This window comes from Trichosurus vulpecula, chromosome 7, assembly GCF_011100635.1.
Source record: "Trichosurus vulpecula isolate mTriVul1 chromosome 7, mTriVul1.pri, whole genome shotgun sequence".
Lineage (NCBI taxonomy): Eukaryota > Metazoa > Chordata > Mammalia > Diprotodontia > Phalangeridae > Trichosurus > Trichosurus vulpecula.
In genome coordinates this window covers 202891117-202909907 of record NC_050579.1, presented here as the reverse complement: position 1 = coordinate 202909907, position 18791 = coordinate 202891117, and the positions used below count along the sequence as shown (strand labels likewise).

At 39.5% G+C, this 18791-nt stretch overlaps 1 protein-coding gene across 2 annotated transcripts; it reads right to left on the bottom strand.

Annotated features, from left to right (window-relative positions):
* Positions 1–219: 219 nt before the first annotated feature.
* LOC118858402 (60S ribosomal protein L28-like) lies at positions 220–7488 on the bottom strand. 2 transcript variants are annotated; one of them, XM_036768902.1, is made up of 2 exons: positions 7109–7488; positions 220–226 (listed from the first exon to the last, which is right to left on the bottom strand). In XM_036768902.1, the coding sequence occupies exons 1-2, from the start codon at positions 7486–7488 to the stop codon at positions 220–222; spliced, it is 387 nt and encodes a 128-aa protein (XP_036624797.1). The 2 variants fall into 2 exon arrangements, with proteins under 2 accessions (XP_036624797.1, XP_036624798.1); XM_036768903.1 differs by lacking the exon at positions 220–226 and having other exon boundaries at positions 7105–7488.
* Positions 7489–18791: the final 11303 nt, after the last annotated feature.

Below are 18791 nucleotides of genomic sequence, written 5' to 3'. Positions count from 1 at the left end.
CAATTTATAGAACAAAATGATGAATTCAATTTGGGACATTTGAGTTTAAGGTGACTATGGTACACTCAAGTGAAGAAGTAATCTACAAATTTTAAAGTAAAGAACTGGTTTGTTTCAGGATGAGACAGGTGGACTTATACACACAGTACTCTGGAGTACTATGTCTGGCATGGGTGGTTCAGTGGCAGAATTTTTGCCTGCCGTGTGGGAGGCCTGGGTTCATTTCCTGGGCCATGCCCACTTTTTTGTTTGTTTGTTTGTTTTAAGGGAGGGCAGGTAGGTGGCACAGTGGATAGAGTGCTAGGCCTGGAGTCAGGAAAACCTAAGTGCAAATCTGGTCTCAGACACTTACTAGCCGTGCAACCCTGGGCAAATCACTTAACCCTTTTGGCCCCAGTTTCCTCATCTGTAAAATGAACTGGAGAAGGAAATGGCAAACCACTCCAGTATCTTTGCCAAAAAAAACCCAGATGGGGTCACAAAGGGTTGGAAATGACTGAAATGACTGAACAATGGCAGAACTTTAGAGTTGACACAATGTCTCTTTTTCCACCACCAAACTCCTTCTTAATCTTCAACCCTCTTCCACCAACCAAGAATATCAATGGAAATCATAGGATCCCATATTTGGAGCTAGAAAGAATCTTAGGGGTTGTGTAGTCTAATTTCCTTGTTTTCTAGATGAAGAAATAGTGTCCTAGAACTATAAGGTCAGACAGATATTGAATGGACAAACTGGGATTTTTGGATTTTTACCCAGATCTTCTAATTCCATATCCAGTCCTCTTTCTATTGTTGATATGGTGAGCATTTAGGATTCTGGCCATAGCTGGTGATGTTTTGAGAAATGATCAAATGAGATAATATTTTTTAGAAGTGCTTAAAACATAGTAGGTGGCACATAGGAGGTGGTATATAAATGCTTATTCCCTATTCCCAAATACTAAATATGATCATTGGTAATGAATTGTTCCTAGACTGCTTCTATCTACATAGTGCTAAAATATCTCTTAAATTAGATCATTGTAAGAGAAAGGGCAAAATATTCTAACCAGTTTATCCACATTGTATAGACTAAATAAATTGACTAGGCCAAGCTTGGGGAACCTGTGGCCTGGAGGCCACATGTGGCTCTCTAGGTCCTCAAATGCAGCCCTTCGACTGAATCCAAACTTCACAGAACAAATCCCCTTAATAAAAGGATTTGTTCTGTGAAACTTGGACTCAGTCAAAAGGCCACACCCAAGGCCACATGTGGCCTCGAGGCTATAGGTTACCTACCCCTGGACTAGATATTTTGCTATCTAATGTATCTGAGTTTTTATGACATCATTTGGAATGTTCTATTTTGAGTCAAAGCACGATATCTACCAACTGTTAGCGATTGACTATGGTAAGAATTTATTGAAGGCTTACTATGCACAGGGCACTGAGCTAGGAACTGGGAAGACAAAGGAAAAAAATGAAACAAGTCTTTGCATTCATGGAGCTTATGCTCCATGGTTTCAGATAAGTAAGCATGAAGTATGTACAAACAGGCGAAAGGAAACACTAATCTCCCCTCCCCCCTTTATTTATATTTTGGGTAACCTTGTTGTATTTGTTTAGAAATGGAAAAGCCTTTACTTTCATGTAAGTCCCCATAAAAACAAACAAACAAACAAACAAACAAAAGCAAAAAGAAAACCCTGGAAGTTTCTGAAGCAAGCACAGCTATACAAAGAATAAAAACTAAGGAGTAAAAATGATAACAGTAACTGGCATTCCTGCAATTCTTTAATGTTTGCAAAGGGCTTTACATACAATATCTCTTTTGGTCCTCAGAAAAATCCTGTGAGGTAAGCATATAGGCATTATTAATCTAATTTTATTTTATTATTATTATTATTTTTGGAGAGGCAATCAGGATTAAGTGACTTGCCCAGGGTCACACAGCTAGTAAGTGTCTGAGACTGGATTTGAACTCTGGTCCTCCTGACTCCAGGCCTAGCATTCTATAAACAAACAAACAAAACCAAAAAACCACCTTACTGTCCCAACTTAATTTTAAAAATGAGAAAACTGAGGTTCATAGCACTTAAGTGACTTAGGTTACACACTCAGTGAGAGGTGAGAAATGAACCCAAATTCAGTAATTTATCCACTATGAAATATAGGCTCTGAATCTTCTAGTTTACTCGATGTTGCAAGATTGAAATAGAGAATGTCTCATGGTATCTCACTTCATTAGTAATAACAACTCAAATTTATAGAGGACTTTAAGTCCTGAAAAGTACTTGCTTTGCTAGAGTGTGTGTGGGGGGTGCATATTATTATACTGTATTGGCAACCAAAAATGGGCTCCTTAGCACTTAGTCAACAAGTGCCCTTGACTAGTTTGGCTTTTTAGCACTTAGTCAACAAGTGCCCTTGACTAGTTTGGCTTTTTGCTCTGAACTGAATGCTGTTTGTATGTTGGACTGGAGTAAGCTTGTCGGCCGCTTCACCTTGCTTCCCTTGCTTAAGCTGATGGAAAGAACCTGTGCTTTCCCGGTCAACCCCTTCACCTTGCTTAAGCAGATTGAAAGAACCTGTGCTTTCCCTGGCGTACCTTACACCCCCGCAGAAGCTGGATGGTTAAAAGCAGCTCCCGTTAGAGCTAGAGGCTGCTACAGCCGCAGCCGCAGCTGCCAGTAGCAGAGCTGACCTACGGGAGGAAGCTGAACAAAGACTTCAGGCCAGTGGGTAATCTTTTTACTATAGAGGGGGAAGCATGATTTTGCTTTACGCAATCATGCTTCTCTGTAGCCTCCTGGTTACTCTTTCAAGGCGTACTTATTGGGCTTGGAAGCTTTTGATCAATATATCAAAATGGGGTTGCTGGTTCATGGGTTGGTTACTGTGGAGCCTAAATATATGTTTTGATTCTTCTGCCTTCTACTTTGAGAGTTTCTTATATCCGGCGGTTCCGAACCTTTCAGACATGTTTATGATCCTCTTTGAGATTATAAACTCTGCCCTCCTAATACATATACCCATATGACAGAAGATGGTGGGGTTCCGATATATTGTGTGAGTTAGGAGCTAGAGCTAAAGGGCGATTAAGAACAAAAACTACGGAATAATAATCAAGAAAAATGACCCCACTTCAATCCAAATTGTGTTAGAAAAACTATGTTGTGGGGAGGCTCCAGGGCATGGTCCGGTCATCTAAGGAAGCTCAAAAGTAGGATTTCTTATATTCTTGAAACTCTTATGCTTATAAGGATCATAGATTTAGAGGTAGAAGAGATCTCAGGTAAAGGGACTTTCCATGTATGAAGGTGAAATTTGAATGCGAATATTCTGCCTTCAGAGTCAGTACCCTTTCCCCCAGAGCACACTGCCTCCTTTTGAAATAGCATTTGAACCTGAGTCTTATCATTTGTGTCAGTGCTGTTTCCACTAGGTCTTTCTTTTTATTGGTTGAGATTAGAGACAACTTTTGATGTTTGAAGCTAATGAAAGATGTGTTGTTACCTATGGAACATTTGTCCGATGAAGAAGTCTCATGTTTATACACACACACACACACACACACACACGTGCACATATTCAGCATCTTACCTATATTTTAGTATTGATGGAAATAAATTTAACACAGGTTCAGTGGCACAATGGCAGTATTTAGTGTCAGATGAGATCTAAGTTAGAATTTTTTGTTGTTCTGCCGTTCAGTTGTGTCTGACTCTGACTATGTCCTCAGGGTTTTCTTGGCAGAGATACTGGAGTGCTTTTCCATTTCCTGAGGCAAACAGGGTTAAGTGACTTGCCCTTGGTCACACAACTACTATGTGTCTGAGGCTAGATTTGAACTCAGGTCTTCCTGACTCCAGGCCCAGTGCTCTATCTGGACTTCTTGTATAGCCTTGGGCAAATCGATCTAGTCTTTGATTCAGCCTCCTCTTTTGTAAAATGAGGGAACTGCACTTAATGATTTCTAAGGTACTTTCAGGTTATAAATCTTTGATCCTATTAAAAAACAACTTTTCTAGGGGACAGTAGCCTTTGTTTTCTTGGCTGGGAAACTCCCTGGAACACAATCTGTTACAAAGTAAGTTCCTATCCTAAAGTGGTTTAGTTATTGGAAGAACCTAAGTACTTTGTTAGATAGCAAGGTTTGTTCAGAAGAACCTGTTTGCTGATTACTAATGTATGTATGTATGTGTATGTGCAAGTGTTCATGAGATAGACAGAGAGAGAGGACATGGAAAGATTGAGAAGCAGGGTGAGATAGAGACAGAGACACCCAGAAAGGGACAGAGTGAAAGACAGAGACAGACAGACAGACAGACTGTGTGTGTGTGTGTGTGTGTGTGTGTGTGAGAGAGAGAGAGAGAGAGAGAGAGAGAGAGACAGAGAATTCAGAAAGACAAAGAGAAATTACGTCCATTTCTTGTACTACATATCCCAGACATTGTTCTTACCTATTATAGAATCTTCCTTGCATATATAAAACCTACTACCTGAATAGGAGTATATTCCATGACACAGCACCCTAAGACAAGAGAAGGTGGCTATGCAGCCAAAGAAGGTTCCTGTATCCATTAGGACAGAGTTCATTGTTCAGCTTGGCTTGACCAAGGATTTGCAGCTTGGGTTGGGCCAAAAAAGGGCCCAGAGTCTTGGCTACTCTAATCAATACAATAATCAAAGACAATTCCAAAGGACTCCTGATGAAAAAATGCTAACCACCTCCAGAGAGAGAGCTGATAATCTTTGAGTGCAAATTGAAGTATGATTTTCTTACTTACTTACTTAGAATATCGCTAATATGGAATTAAGTCTTGCATGATTTCACAGGTATACTCGATATCATTTTGCTTGCCTTCTAAGTGGGTAAGGGTGGCTTGGAGAGGGAGGGAGAGAATTTGAAACCCAATTTAAAAAGAAAAGAATGTTAAAAACAAATAACTAAATAATAAATTAGAAAAAGTTAAATAAAAGAATTGTTCCTGTCTGGAAGCCTGGGAGGCTTTGAAAAATTAGTAGTCAAGTTGGGAGGGTTCTATTTTTATGGACAATGGGTCTAAGCCAGAGGTTCTTAAACTTTCTTCATTCATGGCACCCTTAGTATCTCCGTGATTTTTTTTTTCCACAGTGCCAAAGGCCAAAAGAAATACAAACATTTATTAAGTAGTTAGGTCCAAACAACTTAAGTATTTATGTCCTCACAACTTAGTAGCTGTTTGAAAAACTAATACATATAAATTGAAAGAAAAATGATGTTTTTATTTCATTTAAAAATAATCACAATTACTAATGGGATGTTTGTGCCAGTTGAGGGCTGCATGACTCCATAAACTGCCACCCAAATTTCCTCTTCCATACTGATTTTCATTTGGTACTTGCTTTTTATCACAGCCACTCCAAACCCGTCTTTGCAAAGATATATCATGACCAATGAGGAAATTTGAAAAGTAAATAGCAGCATCAAAATGATAAGTAAACAAAAATGTATCTTAAATTTTCACGAATGTCACTGAAAGGAATATAGCATGATTAAATGTTGAAATTATGAACTACCTTGAGCTTGTGGTTTGGGGAGGTATCTGACAATGCTGTTTTCCCTTTGAAAATATAAAATAGCCAGATGTGCCCCACCAGTTTACTGTGCCACCTCAGGGCTATGCTGGGCATACTTTGGCAACTGGGTTTCTAAGGTAAAGAATCCCAAGAGAAAGACTAAGTGGGATGTGGGAGCAGGGAACGGACTGTAGGGAGAAAAGTACCTGTCCTGGGCTCGTTATTTTCTCACTCAGAGTAGAGGATTGGTGAAACAGATTCCTGGAGTCAAGAAAAGCTGAGTTCAAATCAGGTCTCAAATACTCATTAGCTGTGTGACCTTGGACAAGTCACTTAACCCTGTTTGCTTCAGTTTCCTCATCTGTAAAATAAACTGGAGAAGGAAATGGAAAACCACTCCAATATCTTTGCCAAGAGAACCCCCAATGGGGTCATGAAGGGTCAGATATGACTGAAAAATGACTAAACAACAAAAATGACCTTTCTGTAATGAGGAACTTCCTGTATACATACTAAAACCATGTAAAATTTATTTAAAGATGAAACAGCAGAGATAACTTTGTCCAATAATGCTCAGATTATTAACATAAAAATAGGCAGAAAACACATAAAACACCTTGCCAGACCTATCCATCAGATAGCTAGAACTGAGCTAACATGAAGGATGGTATGTGGCTGAAGGAAGATAGATGGTAGTTAAGAAAGACTGAGGACTGATTTCCTATGGTTTGTATGTAGGGTCAAGATAAAAGTATTTGAACCTTTGCTAGTAGTAAATTTTATCTCTTATCTTTTTATCATCTCTCTATTTTGTATTTTTATTTCACAATATTTCTCATATACGTCCCCTTCTGTAATAGCACAACCTTGGTTTACTGCCTGGACTATGGCATTAGCTTTGAAATTAGTCTCTGCTTCAAGTGTCTCCTCTCTCAAATCTATCATCTGCCTGATTGACTCCTGAGCTTCCCTGTTATCTCTAGGATCAAATATAAACTCCTGTTTGGCATTTAATGCTCTTTATAGTCTTCTTACACTTTATACTCCTACATATAACTCTGCAATCCAGCAACAGCAGCCAATTTGCATTTCCTATAATAGGATCCTTTGTCTCCCATATCCATTCCTTTTCATTGGCTGCCCCCACTTCTGGAATGTTCTGCTCCCTCACCTCTGGGTATTAGCTTTCTTGGCTTCCTTCAAGATTTAGCTCAGATTCTACCTTCTACAGAAGGTCTTTATCTTTCATCTATTTTGTATATATCTTGTACATACCTGGTTCTTTACATGCTGTTTGTCCCATTAGGATGTGAGCTCCTTGAAGGTAGGGCCTATTTTTGCCATTTTTTAAAAATTCCAAATGCTTAGCATAGTGCCTGGAACATATTAAATATTTAATAAATACTTGACAAATGACTTAAAATTGATCCCCCCCATCACCACCAAAATAGCAATATCTATATCCATATCACTCTTTTTTTTTCTTTTTATAGTTTAGGCAGTCTGACTTTATTAGCCAAAAGCAGACCTGGCACCTTAGGTGCTCTTGAGTGGGCAGGTTCACTTCTTCACCACCACTGGCTTCTGGCTTCGAAGGATGGCACTGGCCATCAAAGCGGCCATGCAGTGATCTTTCCGGTATTTATTCTTGTGGAGGATGTGCCAGGTGCTGTTGAATGTGGCCCGGGCATTTTTGTTGTTTGTGGTCCTCAGGTAGGGAGTGGCAGGCTTCCTCTGACCTTCCCTCCGCTTCAGCATCACCACTATGCCCTTGCTGTAGGCTGCCGGCTCGATGCCTACAATCTTCCGGTGGATCAGCCCGTTGTGGCGGAATGAGTCTGGGGCCTTGAGGTTGTTGGGCTCGGTGCTGTACGCCTGCTTGTTGCGCTTGATGAGAAAGCTGGAGCGTTTGTGAAGGACCATCCACTGCAGGTGGGCTGACATGGCGGGGGCTGCACTCGCAGAGGCTCCCGGAGACGGATCGCTCTAAACTATGTATCTACGTATCTGTCTATGTATCTTTCTATGTATCTATCTATGTATCTGTGTACCTATCTATCATGTCCCAAAAGTCTTAGTGCGGTTTAAGCTTTAATAGTTTAAAACTGCATTAACACTTGGAACATTCTGTATATTTTAGCTCTTCTTGTTAGCTCAACAGTCTTCTAGTAGCTCTCTCTAACCTTTTCTCTCTCTCCCTCTCCCTTTCTCTCTCCCTCTCTCACTCTCTCTGCCTCCTTTTCTCTCTCTGCCTCCTTTTCTCTCTCTGCCTCCTTTTCTCTCTCTGCCTCCTTTTCTCTCTCTGCCTCCTTTTCTCTCTCTGCCTCCTTTTCTCTCTCTGCCTCCTTTTCTCTCTCTGCCTCCTTTTCTCTCTCTGCCTCCTTTTCTCTCTCTGCCTCCTTTTCTCTCTCTGCCTCCTTTCTCTCTCTGCCTCCTTTTCTCTCTCTGCCTCCTTTTCTCTCTCTGCCTCCTTTTCTCTCTCTGCCTCCTTTTCTCTCTCTGCCTCCTTTTCTCTCTCTGCCTCCTTTTCTCTCTCTGCCTCCTTTTCTCTCTCTGCCTCCTTTTCTCTCTCTCTCTCTCACTCTCTCTGTCTCTCTGTCTCTCTCTCTGCCTCCTTTTCTCTCTCTGCCTCCTTTTCTCTCTCTGCCTCCTTTTCTCTCTCTGCCTCCTTTTCTCTCTCTGCCTCCTTTTCTCTCTCTGCCTCCTTTTCTCTCTCTGCCTCCTTTTCTCTCTCTGCCTCCTTTTCTCTCTCTGCCTCCTTTTCTCTCTCTGCCTCCTTTTCTCTCTCTGCCTCCTTTTCTCTCTCTGCCTCCTTTTCTCTCTCTGCCTCCTTTTCTCTCTCTGCCTCCTTTTCTCTCTCTGTCTCTCTGTCTCTCTCTCTGTCTCTCTGTCTCTCTCTCTGTCTCTCTGTCTCTCTCTCTGTCTCTCTGTCTCTCTGTCTCTCTGTCTCTCTCTCTGTCTCTCTGTCTCTCTGTCTCTCTCTCTGTCTCTCTGTCTCTCTGTCTCTCTGTCTCTCTGTCTCTCTCTCTGTCTCTCTGTCTCTCTCTTTCTCCCTTTCTCTCTCTCTGTCTCTCTGTCTCTCTCTTTCTCCCTTTCTCTCTCTCTGTCTCTGTCTCTCTCTCAGGTCAGTACACGTGTTTGTAGCCAGGGGTCAGTGAACTTTTTTAACATAGATTTTGGCACTATTTCAATATTATTGGTTAACTTTATTATCCTATGTATTCTCTTTTATACATTTAAAAACATTATTCCAAAAAGGGGGCTCATAACGTTTTGCCAGACTGTCAAATGAGTCCATAACCCCAAAATGTTTAATAACCCCTGGGTCAGGGGCTACTTCTCACTGTTTAGACTGAGCAGTGTGCCTTTTGGAGAGAAAAATATCAGCCCCAACAGCTGGAGGATAGCAGCAAGAGCCATGGTACTAAGGAACAGAAGATCAGACTCTTGTCAATCCCCCTTGCTACTTGGTCATTATAGGTCTAACAGAAAGGAGTCTGCTAACTCAGCAGTCTCAAAGTGAGTCTGTCTTCCAGGGGAAATCCAAATCAAAGTGTGGTATTATGAGTCTTGAGGGTGATATTGAACAAGATCCCAAGTGAGAGGATTTCACAAGAATATCGGTGGGTTGACCCATTGGCAACAACTTTGACTGTAGTCAAAACCACAGGTTGGCGCTGAATTAGAAGGACTTTATGACTCTGGGGAAAAGGTGGAATCAGCCAGAGAGTCTGAAATGTTTTGCTTGTTTATCGGCCACTGCGAATGTGTACGTGCCTGTACGTGCACACACACACACACACACACACATGCATGCATGAGTGCACAGAGCTTGTATCTATTTGCTTACAGATTCTGAAGAGTTTTTGGTTTGTTTTTTATGCTGTCTGCATTTTCTGTAAAGTGAAATCAAGCTTATCATGTACTATTCAATAAACATTAGGAAATTTCAATGTACAGTAGCTGGACTGCTGTTAACATATTTCTGGAAAACTATTCATAAAAATTAAGGGGCAGCCAGGTAGCGCAATAGATAGAACATCGGGCCTGGAGTCAGGAAGACTCATCTTCCCGAGTTCAAATCCAGCCTCAGACAATTACTAGCTGCCTGACCTTGGGCAAGTCACTTAACTTTCTTTGCCTCAGTTCCACATCTTTAAAATGAGCTCGAGAAGGAAATGGCAAACTGCTACAGTATCTTTGCCAACGAAACCCCAAATGGAGTTGCAAAGAGTCAGACATGACTGAGAAATGACTGAGCAATAAATTCATAAAGATTGTATGTAGTCTATATTAGGAATTTCCCAATGTAGACTACGTGGGCACAGGGAGCCCAAAGAGATGTTGACTTTTTCAGGGTGGCCCCCAAAGTCAAACATGATCCATGGTGAGCCCAAAGCTTTCAAACTTAAGATCTTCTCTATTAGAAGCCATGGAGTTCTTTCAGGAGTCACTAAAATTATCTTAAGTAATCTATAAAGTTTATAAGAGGGCATTGTGTTTCATGTACACCCTATACCTTTGGACATTTTTATCCCAAGGATGTGTTTCTTTACAGAAAATAGATTGTAGAAACTGGCTCACCCTATGACTCCCTTATCTGAGTAGCAGTTACAGCATCTACAGCAAGTTATCCAGGGCATACACTTTAAGAATCTATAATAATTCTAATTATTATATTATGTACCAGTTATATACCATTTATGACCCAGTGCAGTAAACTGGCCTTCAAAGTTTCAAGTGGGGAAATACAATGTTTGTAGGATGGGATAAGTTGGTGGGGGAAGAATGGAGGCAGGGAAAGAAATCTGCCTGACACTCTGATATCACAGCTTAGAACCTTCACATCTGAGGTTTTGTTTTGTTGCCTGGTCCTATTTTTCCATTGGCTAGAGTGTGGAAAAATAAACAAACAACAAAAAGAAACCCTCTCCATCTTCTTTTGACACTTTCTCTGTACAGTTTTCCAAGAGGAATGGTGATGAATGAATGATTATTGTAAACACACATCAGTCAGCAAAGTCTTTCATCCTTCTTTGGAAGCTGTTGCTTCACTCATTCTAAATTAAAAGGAAAAGTGTCTGTCAGAATGGCCTTGAGAGAAACACCAGAATGTATCTGCGTTATATGTTCCTTCCATTTAGGCATTTTTTCTTCTGTCCAGTGAGTGATATGTTCAAGAATGCCCCAATGGATGACTCCAGCAATGGATGAAGACGTACTCATTCTTGAATTCCTGCCTGTGGGCAAGAAGGCTGTAATACAATTGAAGACAGTTTGCTTTTTTAAGTTAGTGGTTCCTTCCTCCCTTTCAAAGCAGAAGTATGATTTCATCCTCTATAAATCAATAAAAACTCCAGTTATTCAATTTCCATTTTTAAGAGGGAAATTACATCATTGGGTAGTCTTCAGATAAATAAGACCTTCATGTTCCCATATATCAATTTGCATCTTAACCACGAAATGGATATTGTCAGCTCCTGAAGTTGGCAATTTTTCGCCACATTTAATTGTAATGTGAACTTTCTGAATGAGTTGAAGAAATGGAAATCTATGCATTCTATCTCTGCTTTGAAAACCTGGTTTCCTTTGGAGACTCTCCTATGTGTCAGGAAAAGGTCACATGAAAATTATGCTATTGAAACAACACAATAGTCACTCAGCTTTGTAGATCAGAGCCTAGAAAGAGCAAAGTAGGGGAAGATGAACTGGGATTCAGGAGACATGGGTTTTAGTCTTAAACCTGCTGTGAACTAGCTGTGTGATCTTGGGCAAGTCGCTTTCATTCTGTCAGGAGACTGAGAAACCATCTAATCTAAGCCCCTCATTTTACAGATAAGCATATGGAACTATATGGCCTCTAAAATCCCTTTCGGCTCTATATCTATGATTTTTTTTCTTGCTGTAATGGTTGCTTCTTTCAATCATAGCCTTGTAGCCTGATGCAATTAGGGTAAAGCCTTTCCAAAGCATGCCAATCTCCTAAGCTGGGACAATCAGTCAGGTTCATCATATGCTAGGACTGGATATGCATATATCTCCTTATATAACCTCCTCCTGGTTTTCCAAGTATGTTTATACTGGTTCCAAGAAAAAGAAAACCTCATTAATTACTGCATCGATAAATATTTCTTAAGTGACTGTTATGTTCCAGACACAGTGCTAGGTACTAGAGATACAAAGCAGAAACAAAACCATCCCTGACCTCAAAGAACTTCCAGTCTTTTGGGGGCAGGGGAGACACAACACAGACATATATAAGTAAATACAAAGTACTGTGGCTTGGAAGGGTGGGGAGAGAGAGAGGGAAGATTGCAGTAATAGTTGGGGGAAATTAGGAAAGATCATATGTAGGAAGTAGCGCTTGAGCTGAGCTTTGAAGAGAGATAAGGACACTATGAGATGTAGCTGAGGAAGGAGTTCGTGCCATGTATGGGGTTGAGGGTGGGCGTTGTCCTGTGCAAAGTCAAACAGAAAGGGAATGGAATGTTTGTGGGGCACAGAAAGTAGGCCAGTTTGGCTGGAATGTAGAGCGTGAGAAAACTAATACTGCTTCTGGTATGTTATATAAACTCTTTAGAAAAACAATATAATGAGTTAAGTGGGGAAAAAATTGGAATCAGGGACTCATTCTCTTAATATAAACAAGAGTCTGATGCTTTCTGAAAAAATATGTTTAGGTTTTGAGGAATAAAAGCCCCAAATGCATCTGAGTTCACCTTTTCTTAAGTATATCCAATATTCCCTCTCTTTTCTAAACAATTCGACAGTGACTTTGAGAGGGAATATATAAATAACTGACAATGCACGGATGATTTTTTTTAAGTTCAAGACCAAACAGTGGTAAACAGAAAGATAAATCATTTCAGCTTTGTAAGGTAGCCAGGATTATAATGGCAAAATACAGTGATTTTGAAACTTTTGAAGTCATGGCTGGACAAATGCATCCAGGTTTCTTTTCAGAGTTAATCCATGAACTCTAGTAATTTGGCGTTATTAAAACACTTAGTACAAATGCTACAGTCTATGTATTGCATGAAGACAGGGTCCTTGCCCTTAACTTAAGGAACGGGTAATATAAAGGAAATATACACAAAGGGCCAAAAGAGTTGATAAAGATCATCAACCAACCCACCAACCAATCCTAAGCATTTATTAAACACTCAGTATGTGCCAGGCACAAGCGAAACATTTTCTACCTTCAAGGGGCTCACCTTCTAATGACAGGAGACAACATGAACATATATAAGACCTTATATGCACACAAATAATGTGTGTAAATACACATATATTTACATATTTCATATATGTAAATATACATAGTTATGTCATGTATATACACATATTGATATATAATATAAATGTATAGCTATGTATTTACATGTTCCATATAAATATGTCATATCGCACATAAATATATGCATATATTCAGGAAGCTTTCTAATAAGGCAAGACAACAAGAACATATATAAATATACACATAATATAAGCAAAATGAATACAGGCTAGTTTGTGAAGTGAGGATATGAGTAGCTAGGGGAATCAGGAAGGGTTTCATTTGAGTTGGATGTTTAAAGAAACCAGAGGTTCCTAGAGGCAGAAGTGAAAAGGGACTGCCTTCTGGGCATGAAGGACATTCAGTGAAAACTGTGGGATGGGAAGTCAAGGGTCTTATTTTACATATTCATCTCTTTGGGAAGCATCTGGAATGTAGAGTTTTAGTGTAAAAACTAAATAGTGCTTCTGGTAAGTTAACTCTTTAGAAAAATAATGTGGGTTAAGTTAAGTTAAGTTAAGCAGAGTCTGATGTTGCTAATCACTTGCCTGGTCTTGTTAGTCATACTTCTATAACATCTTTCAAACCTGTCTCCTCTTTCTATTCATGATTCAAGCTTCTGTGGCCCCTTGCTTGGGCTAATCCAGTCATCTCCTAATTGGTCTTCCTCCTTCCTCCTTCTTGTTAACTCTTTAGAAAAATAATGTGGGTTAAGTTAAGTTAAGTTAAGCAGAGTCTGATGTTGCTAATCACTTGCCTGGTCTTGTTAGTCATACTTCTATAACATCTTTCAAACCTGTCTCCTCTTTCTATTCTTGATTCAAGCTTCTGTGGCCCCTTGCTTGGGCTAATCCAGTCATCTCCTAATTGGTCTTCCTCCTTCTTGTCTCTTCCCTCTTCAATACACCCTCTATACAGTCACCAGATTAATGTCCACCAAGTACAGTCTGACCGCCTCACTCCTTTCATCAAAAACCTGTAATGGTGTACTATAGCCTCTAAGATGTAAAATGAATATCTAAAACAAGCCTTTTGCAATATGGCTTCCATCTATCTTTACACACATATTACTCACTAGCCTCCTGTCACAGTTGGGTGGCTCAGTGGATAGAGTGCTGGGTCTGGAGTCAGGAAGACTCCTGTTCAGGAGTGCAAATCCAGCCTTAGATACTTCCTAGCTGTGTAGCCCTGGACAAGTCACTTGACCCTGTTTGCCTCAGTTTCCTCATCTGTAAAATGAGCTGGAGAAGGAAATGGCAAACTACTCCAGTATCTTTGCCAATAAAATCCCAAACAGGGTCACAGAGTGAGACGTGACTGAAATGACTCAACAATAACAACAAAAAGCCAACTGTCATGGCTTTCTAATCTATATCTCTGTATCTAGAATATTCTCCCTCCTTACCTCTACTTGGCACTTAATAGAGCTTAATAAATATTTATTAGTTGATTGATTTCAAAATCCTTTTCTTCCTTCAGGGGTGAATTCAGATGTCACTACCTGAACCTTTCTTGATCATCCCAGTAATCAATATTCTCTCCTCCTTGAATGATCAGTGTATATACTGTATCCCCAAAATGTAGAGAGAAAAGATTATGAATATGTTTTCATCTAAGCCAGGGCCTCTAAGCCTAGATTTTATCATAAACTTAGATGGGAAAATTGTGCCTTTTTTTAAACTTTCTAAACAAATTTAATAATTCCTTCCACAGTGATTTAAAAAACACTATTTTGAAGAGTCCAGGAATTTCACCAGAATATTAAAGGGGTCCATGACACAGAAAAGGTTAGGAACCCTTGATTTAAATTCTAGTCTGGCTTTGCCACAAATTAGCTGTGTGCCTGGGGCAGGTTAATAGGTTAATAGGCTAGGGATGCCCTGTTGGTTAGGGTATAATTAAAAAATTAACGTAAATGGATATGATTTCTCTTTGGGTTATTTTACCTTTGATCTCTTTTATGGTTGTAGAAATTTTTACCACTATCGGTTGGCTGACTTGCAAATACAAGTCTATTCATTCCTATTCCTATTTCATATGGAAATAGGAGAGAATTAATGGCTTGATGTAAATCTGTCACCATTAGAGGAAAAGTCAGCCAAAGCACATCTCTTACTGCTAATAGGTTAGAAATATCATATTCATAAATAGGACAAAACAAATTTTATTCCTTAAACATTCATTCATTCTCATCCATTTTAGCCCATGACAATATGGGCACAGATAATGCTAAATATTCCTGGCTTCCTCTTTCCATTTCTGTCTTAAAAATTAGAGCATTTACCATGGAATTTTTTGCCTCTTACTCCAGTTTGTGGTCTTAAAGAGTCTAGTCTGGAAGTCAGATGTTACACCTATCATCAGTCACCCTCACTGCATACCTCGCCCTACATCTCTTCATTCAATAATCTGACTCCAATACATCTCTCACTCCTGTTCCATTCCTTGTATTTGTATTTGTCACACTTAGAACACTGCCTGGAACAAAATAAGTGTTTTGATACGCTTTTGTGAGAATATTCTGCACATTGCTATTTCCATTGCATAAATGATCATAACCTTCTCTGTTTGGGAGGGTGAGAAGGACATGGTGGAGAAGTCCAGATAGTCAGAGTCACAAGAGGAGATTATGTTATTAAAATCTCCCACCACTGGAATAAATATAGCAGGAAGGAGTTGAAAATTTTCAAGGAAAACACCTTGGATGGGTGGTCCCTGTTATACTTTCCCACTTGTTTATATTATCTTGTCCTTATTTTGCCATTTAGCAAGTGGCATTTGACTTGGCCAAGGTATTGGAACTCTGGTCATTAATAAGAACCATCCCTAGAATACTATAGGAGAATCATGTTCTGAGACATCCCCATTTCTAATATAAAGTGATAGTTACCAGAAGAGAGAGTGCTCTGTGGAGGGGGTTAGACTTCCATTGAGTTAATTGTTGTGATGTTAGCCAGCAGGATATTTTACCAAGAAAGGAGAAAAGATCATTCACTTTCCCTAAAGTAATTCCTGAAGCAGAGTAAAGAGAATCATCATGTCTCAGTAAGCTAAAAAACTAGAGACTGGGAAATTTTATCTTAGCTTTGGAGTTGGTTCATATCTTTACAAAAATATTCATTTAACCTTTCTGTTGAGTGTTTCAGAATTAGCATCTTTAAAATGGACATCATCTACTTGAAGAACTAAATTGGATTAGAGAATAATGTGAGTATGTATTTAATTCAAGAATCTGAGAAATGCCCTGAAAAAGAATTAAGAACTGTGTTGTTTCTTGTACAGGAAATGATGCGATCTGAGGAAAAAATGGTTTTCTGCTCTATTGGCTCCTGGAAAATGGGCTTCAGGGCTGCTATTAGATATACTCTGTTGAGAGCACATTTTGAAATCCATTTGAAATATGTAGCGTGTCATGCAATGTGTCTATGGCTGTGTGATTAGTTTCCTTATTCTGAACTGAAGATTCAGGAGGCCAATATATAAGGTGCTGTGAAATAAAATGTGAAAGAAAGGTATTTCATTGTGGGGATTTCTTTATAGACAAAACAACCCAGGGCTTCACATTTATGTAACATACTTACAAATACACGCATGCATGTGTAAATAAAATGTATGGGTATCTACTACCAATAAGGGGTAGCACATCTAAAAATATGTTATATTGAAATGGTCCTTTTTCTTAATAATTACATGAACTTGGAGAGCTAACATGGTTTTGTGGAAACGCTACTGAATTTGAGGCCAGAGGAACTGGCTAGGGATCCCGATTCTACTACTGGCTACCTGTGTGACCTTGGGCAAGTCACTAAACCTGTTAGAGTCTGTTTCCTCCTCTGAAAAGTGAGGGGGTTAGACTATATGACCTCTACATTTTCATTAAGCTCAAATCTCTGCTCTTCTGGTCCTATATTATGTACAAAAAACTTTTGTCATGAAAAAAATCATGGGAGGTGGTAGAATAAATAGACATCCAAATTTTACCAATTAGGAAATTACATCTGAGAGGTTAAGCAACCAGCCCAACATGCTTACTTTTTGTGACATGTTTATACTGCCTTTTTCTGTTTCCAACCTTTTTCAAACCCCCAGAACCACTGTTGTTCAGTTGCTTTTCAGTCATGTCTGATTCTTCATGACCCCATTTGGGGATTTCTAGCCAAAGATAATGGAGTAGTTTGCCATTTCCTTCTCCAGATCATTTGACAGATGTGGAAACTGAGGCAAAGAGGGTTAAGTGATTTGCCCAGGGTCACACAGATTGTAAGTGTTTGAGGCCAAATTTGAACTCAGGAAAGTAAGTCTTCCTGACTTCAGGCCCAGCACTCTATCTACTGTGCTATCTAGTTGCCAGAGTTACAGTAAAGAGAAGCAACAAACTAGATTGAAATGGTTTCAAAGTCAGGCAACAAACTTTTACCAAGTGCCTATTATGTGCCAATTACTGTTCAAAGAAAGGCTAAAACAGGGTCCCTGTCCTCACATTTTAATGGGGGAGACAATATGCAAATGACTATGTAAATACAAGAAATATATAATGTATATGGAAAGTAATCTCATAGAGAAGGAAGAGATTGGGGAGGTGGGAAAGAAAGAGGGACTGAGAAAGACCTTAAGGAAAAGCTTGCTATTGGTTGTCAGTGTAGATATGGTTTTTATGATGATAAGAGCACCCAGTCCAGAATGCTAATAAGTAATCTGATCTTTAACCTAGTTTTGTCTATAGAAATGGAAAATATTATTTAAGAAATACCCCTCCCAAAGAGGAGCTCAATGTGCTGGACCCTGACAAAATCAGATCCAAAAAATTCAGATTTGAAGATAGTGTACTAACTGGACCTTACCCCAATAGTAAATTCTGTAAGCAAAAAGAAAGGCATGAATTGCTTTAAGTATCAGAACAAAAAAAAATTAAATTGAATTCTCAGGTGAAGAGTGTAACATAAGTATTACAAGAAATGGAAAAAATGAGATGTGCTGCAGAATTTTGGATGGACTTGAAGCATGTGATGGATGAATGGAGCAAGGCAGCCAAGGAGCTGTTAAGGGATGACTAGAGTCTAAGCCAGAATCTTGGCAGCAGGCAGTGAAAATATCTGCAGGTTCTGAACAGATTAAATAAACAACAATGCAACAGCTCCACTGGTGATAGCACTGAGCCAGTGGCCATATTAAGGCTGAGTCAGAGAAGAACTTGATGTCTCTTCCCAGAGAGTCAAGGGGAGAAAAGTAGAACTGAGGTGGTGGATATTGTGATGAATCAGCCCAACTAATCCTTGGTCCTATGCATATTTAAATAGACCAAATTATATCTCAGCCAAGAATAATAGCTCACTTTAAGCTCATTCTTTACTCCCCATCATTCCACACATTCAAACAGCTGCCAAGTCTTGCCAATTTTAACTCTAACATCTCTTTCATGCAACCCCTTTTCTTTACTCAGTCATTTCAGTTGTATCTGACTCTTCATGACCCCATTTGGGGTTTTCTTGGCTAAGATACTGGAGTGGTTTGCCATTTCCTTCTCCAAATCATTTCACAGATGAGGAAACTGAGGCAAAGAGGATTAAATAAATGACTTGCCCAAGATCACACAGCTAGTAAGTGTTTGAGGCCATATTTGAACTCAGGTGACTCCTGGCCTGGTGCTCTATCCACTGGGCCACCTAGTTGCCCAGCTCTTCTCACATAGTCACCACCTTAGTTCTTATCACCACTTGTCTGAACTATTGAGATGCCTTCCTAATTGTTCTCCCAGCCTTGTATCTGTTCCATCTCGAAACTATTCTCTAAACAGCTATGAAAGTGATTTTCCTCAATTGCATGTCTGAATGTAACACTATATTATATAAAATATAGCTTCAGCTGTTTTCTATTAACTCTAGAAGCAAATGTAAACTCTAAAGCCCTTCACAACCTGGTTTCAACTTACCTTTCCAACCTTTTGGCACCTAGATAACTCAGTGGATAGAGA

Coding starts and splice junctions, on each gene's coding strand:
- LOC118858402 (XM_036768902.1), bottom strand. CDS start 7,488: ATGTCAGCCCACCTGCAGTGGATGGTCCTTCACAAACGCTCCAGCTTT.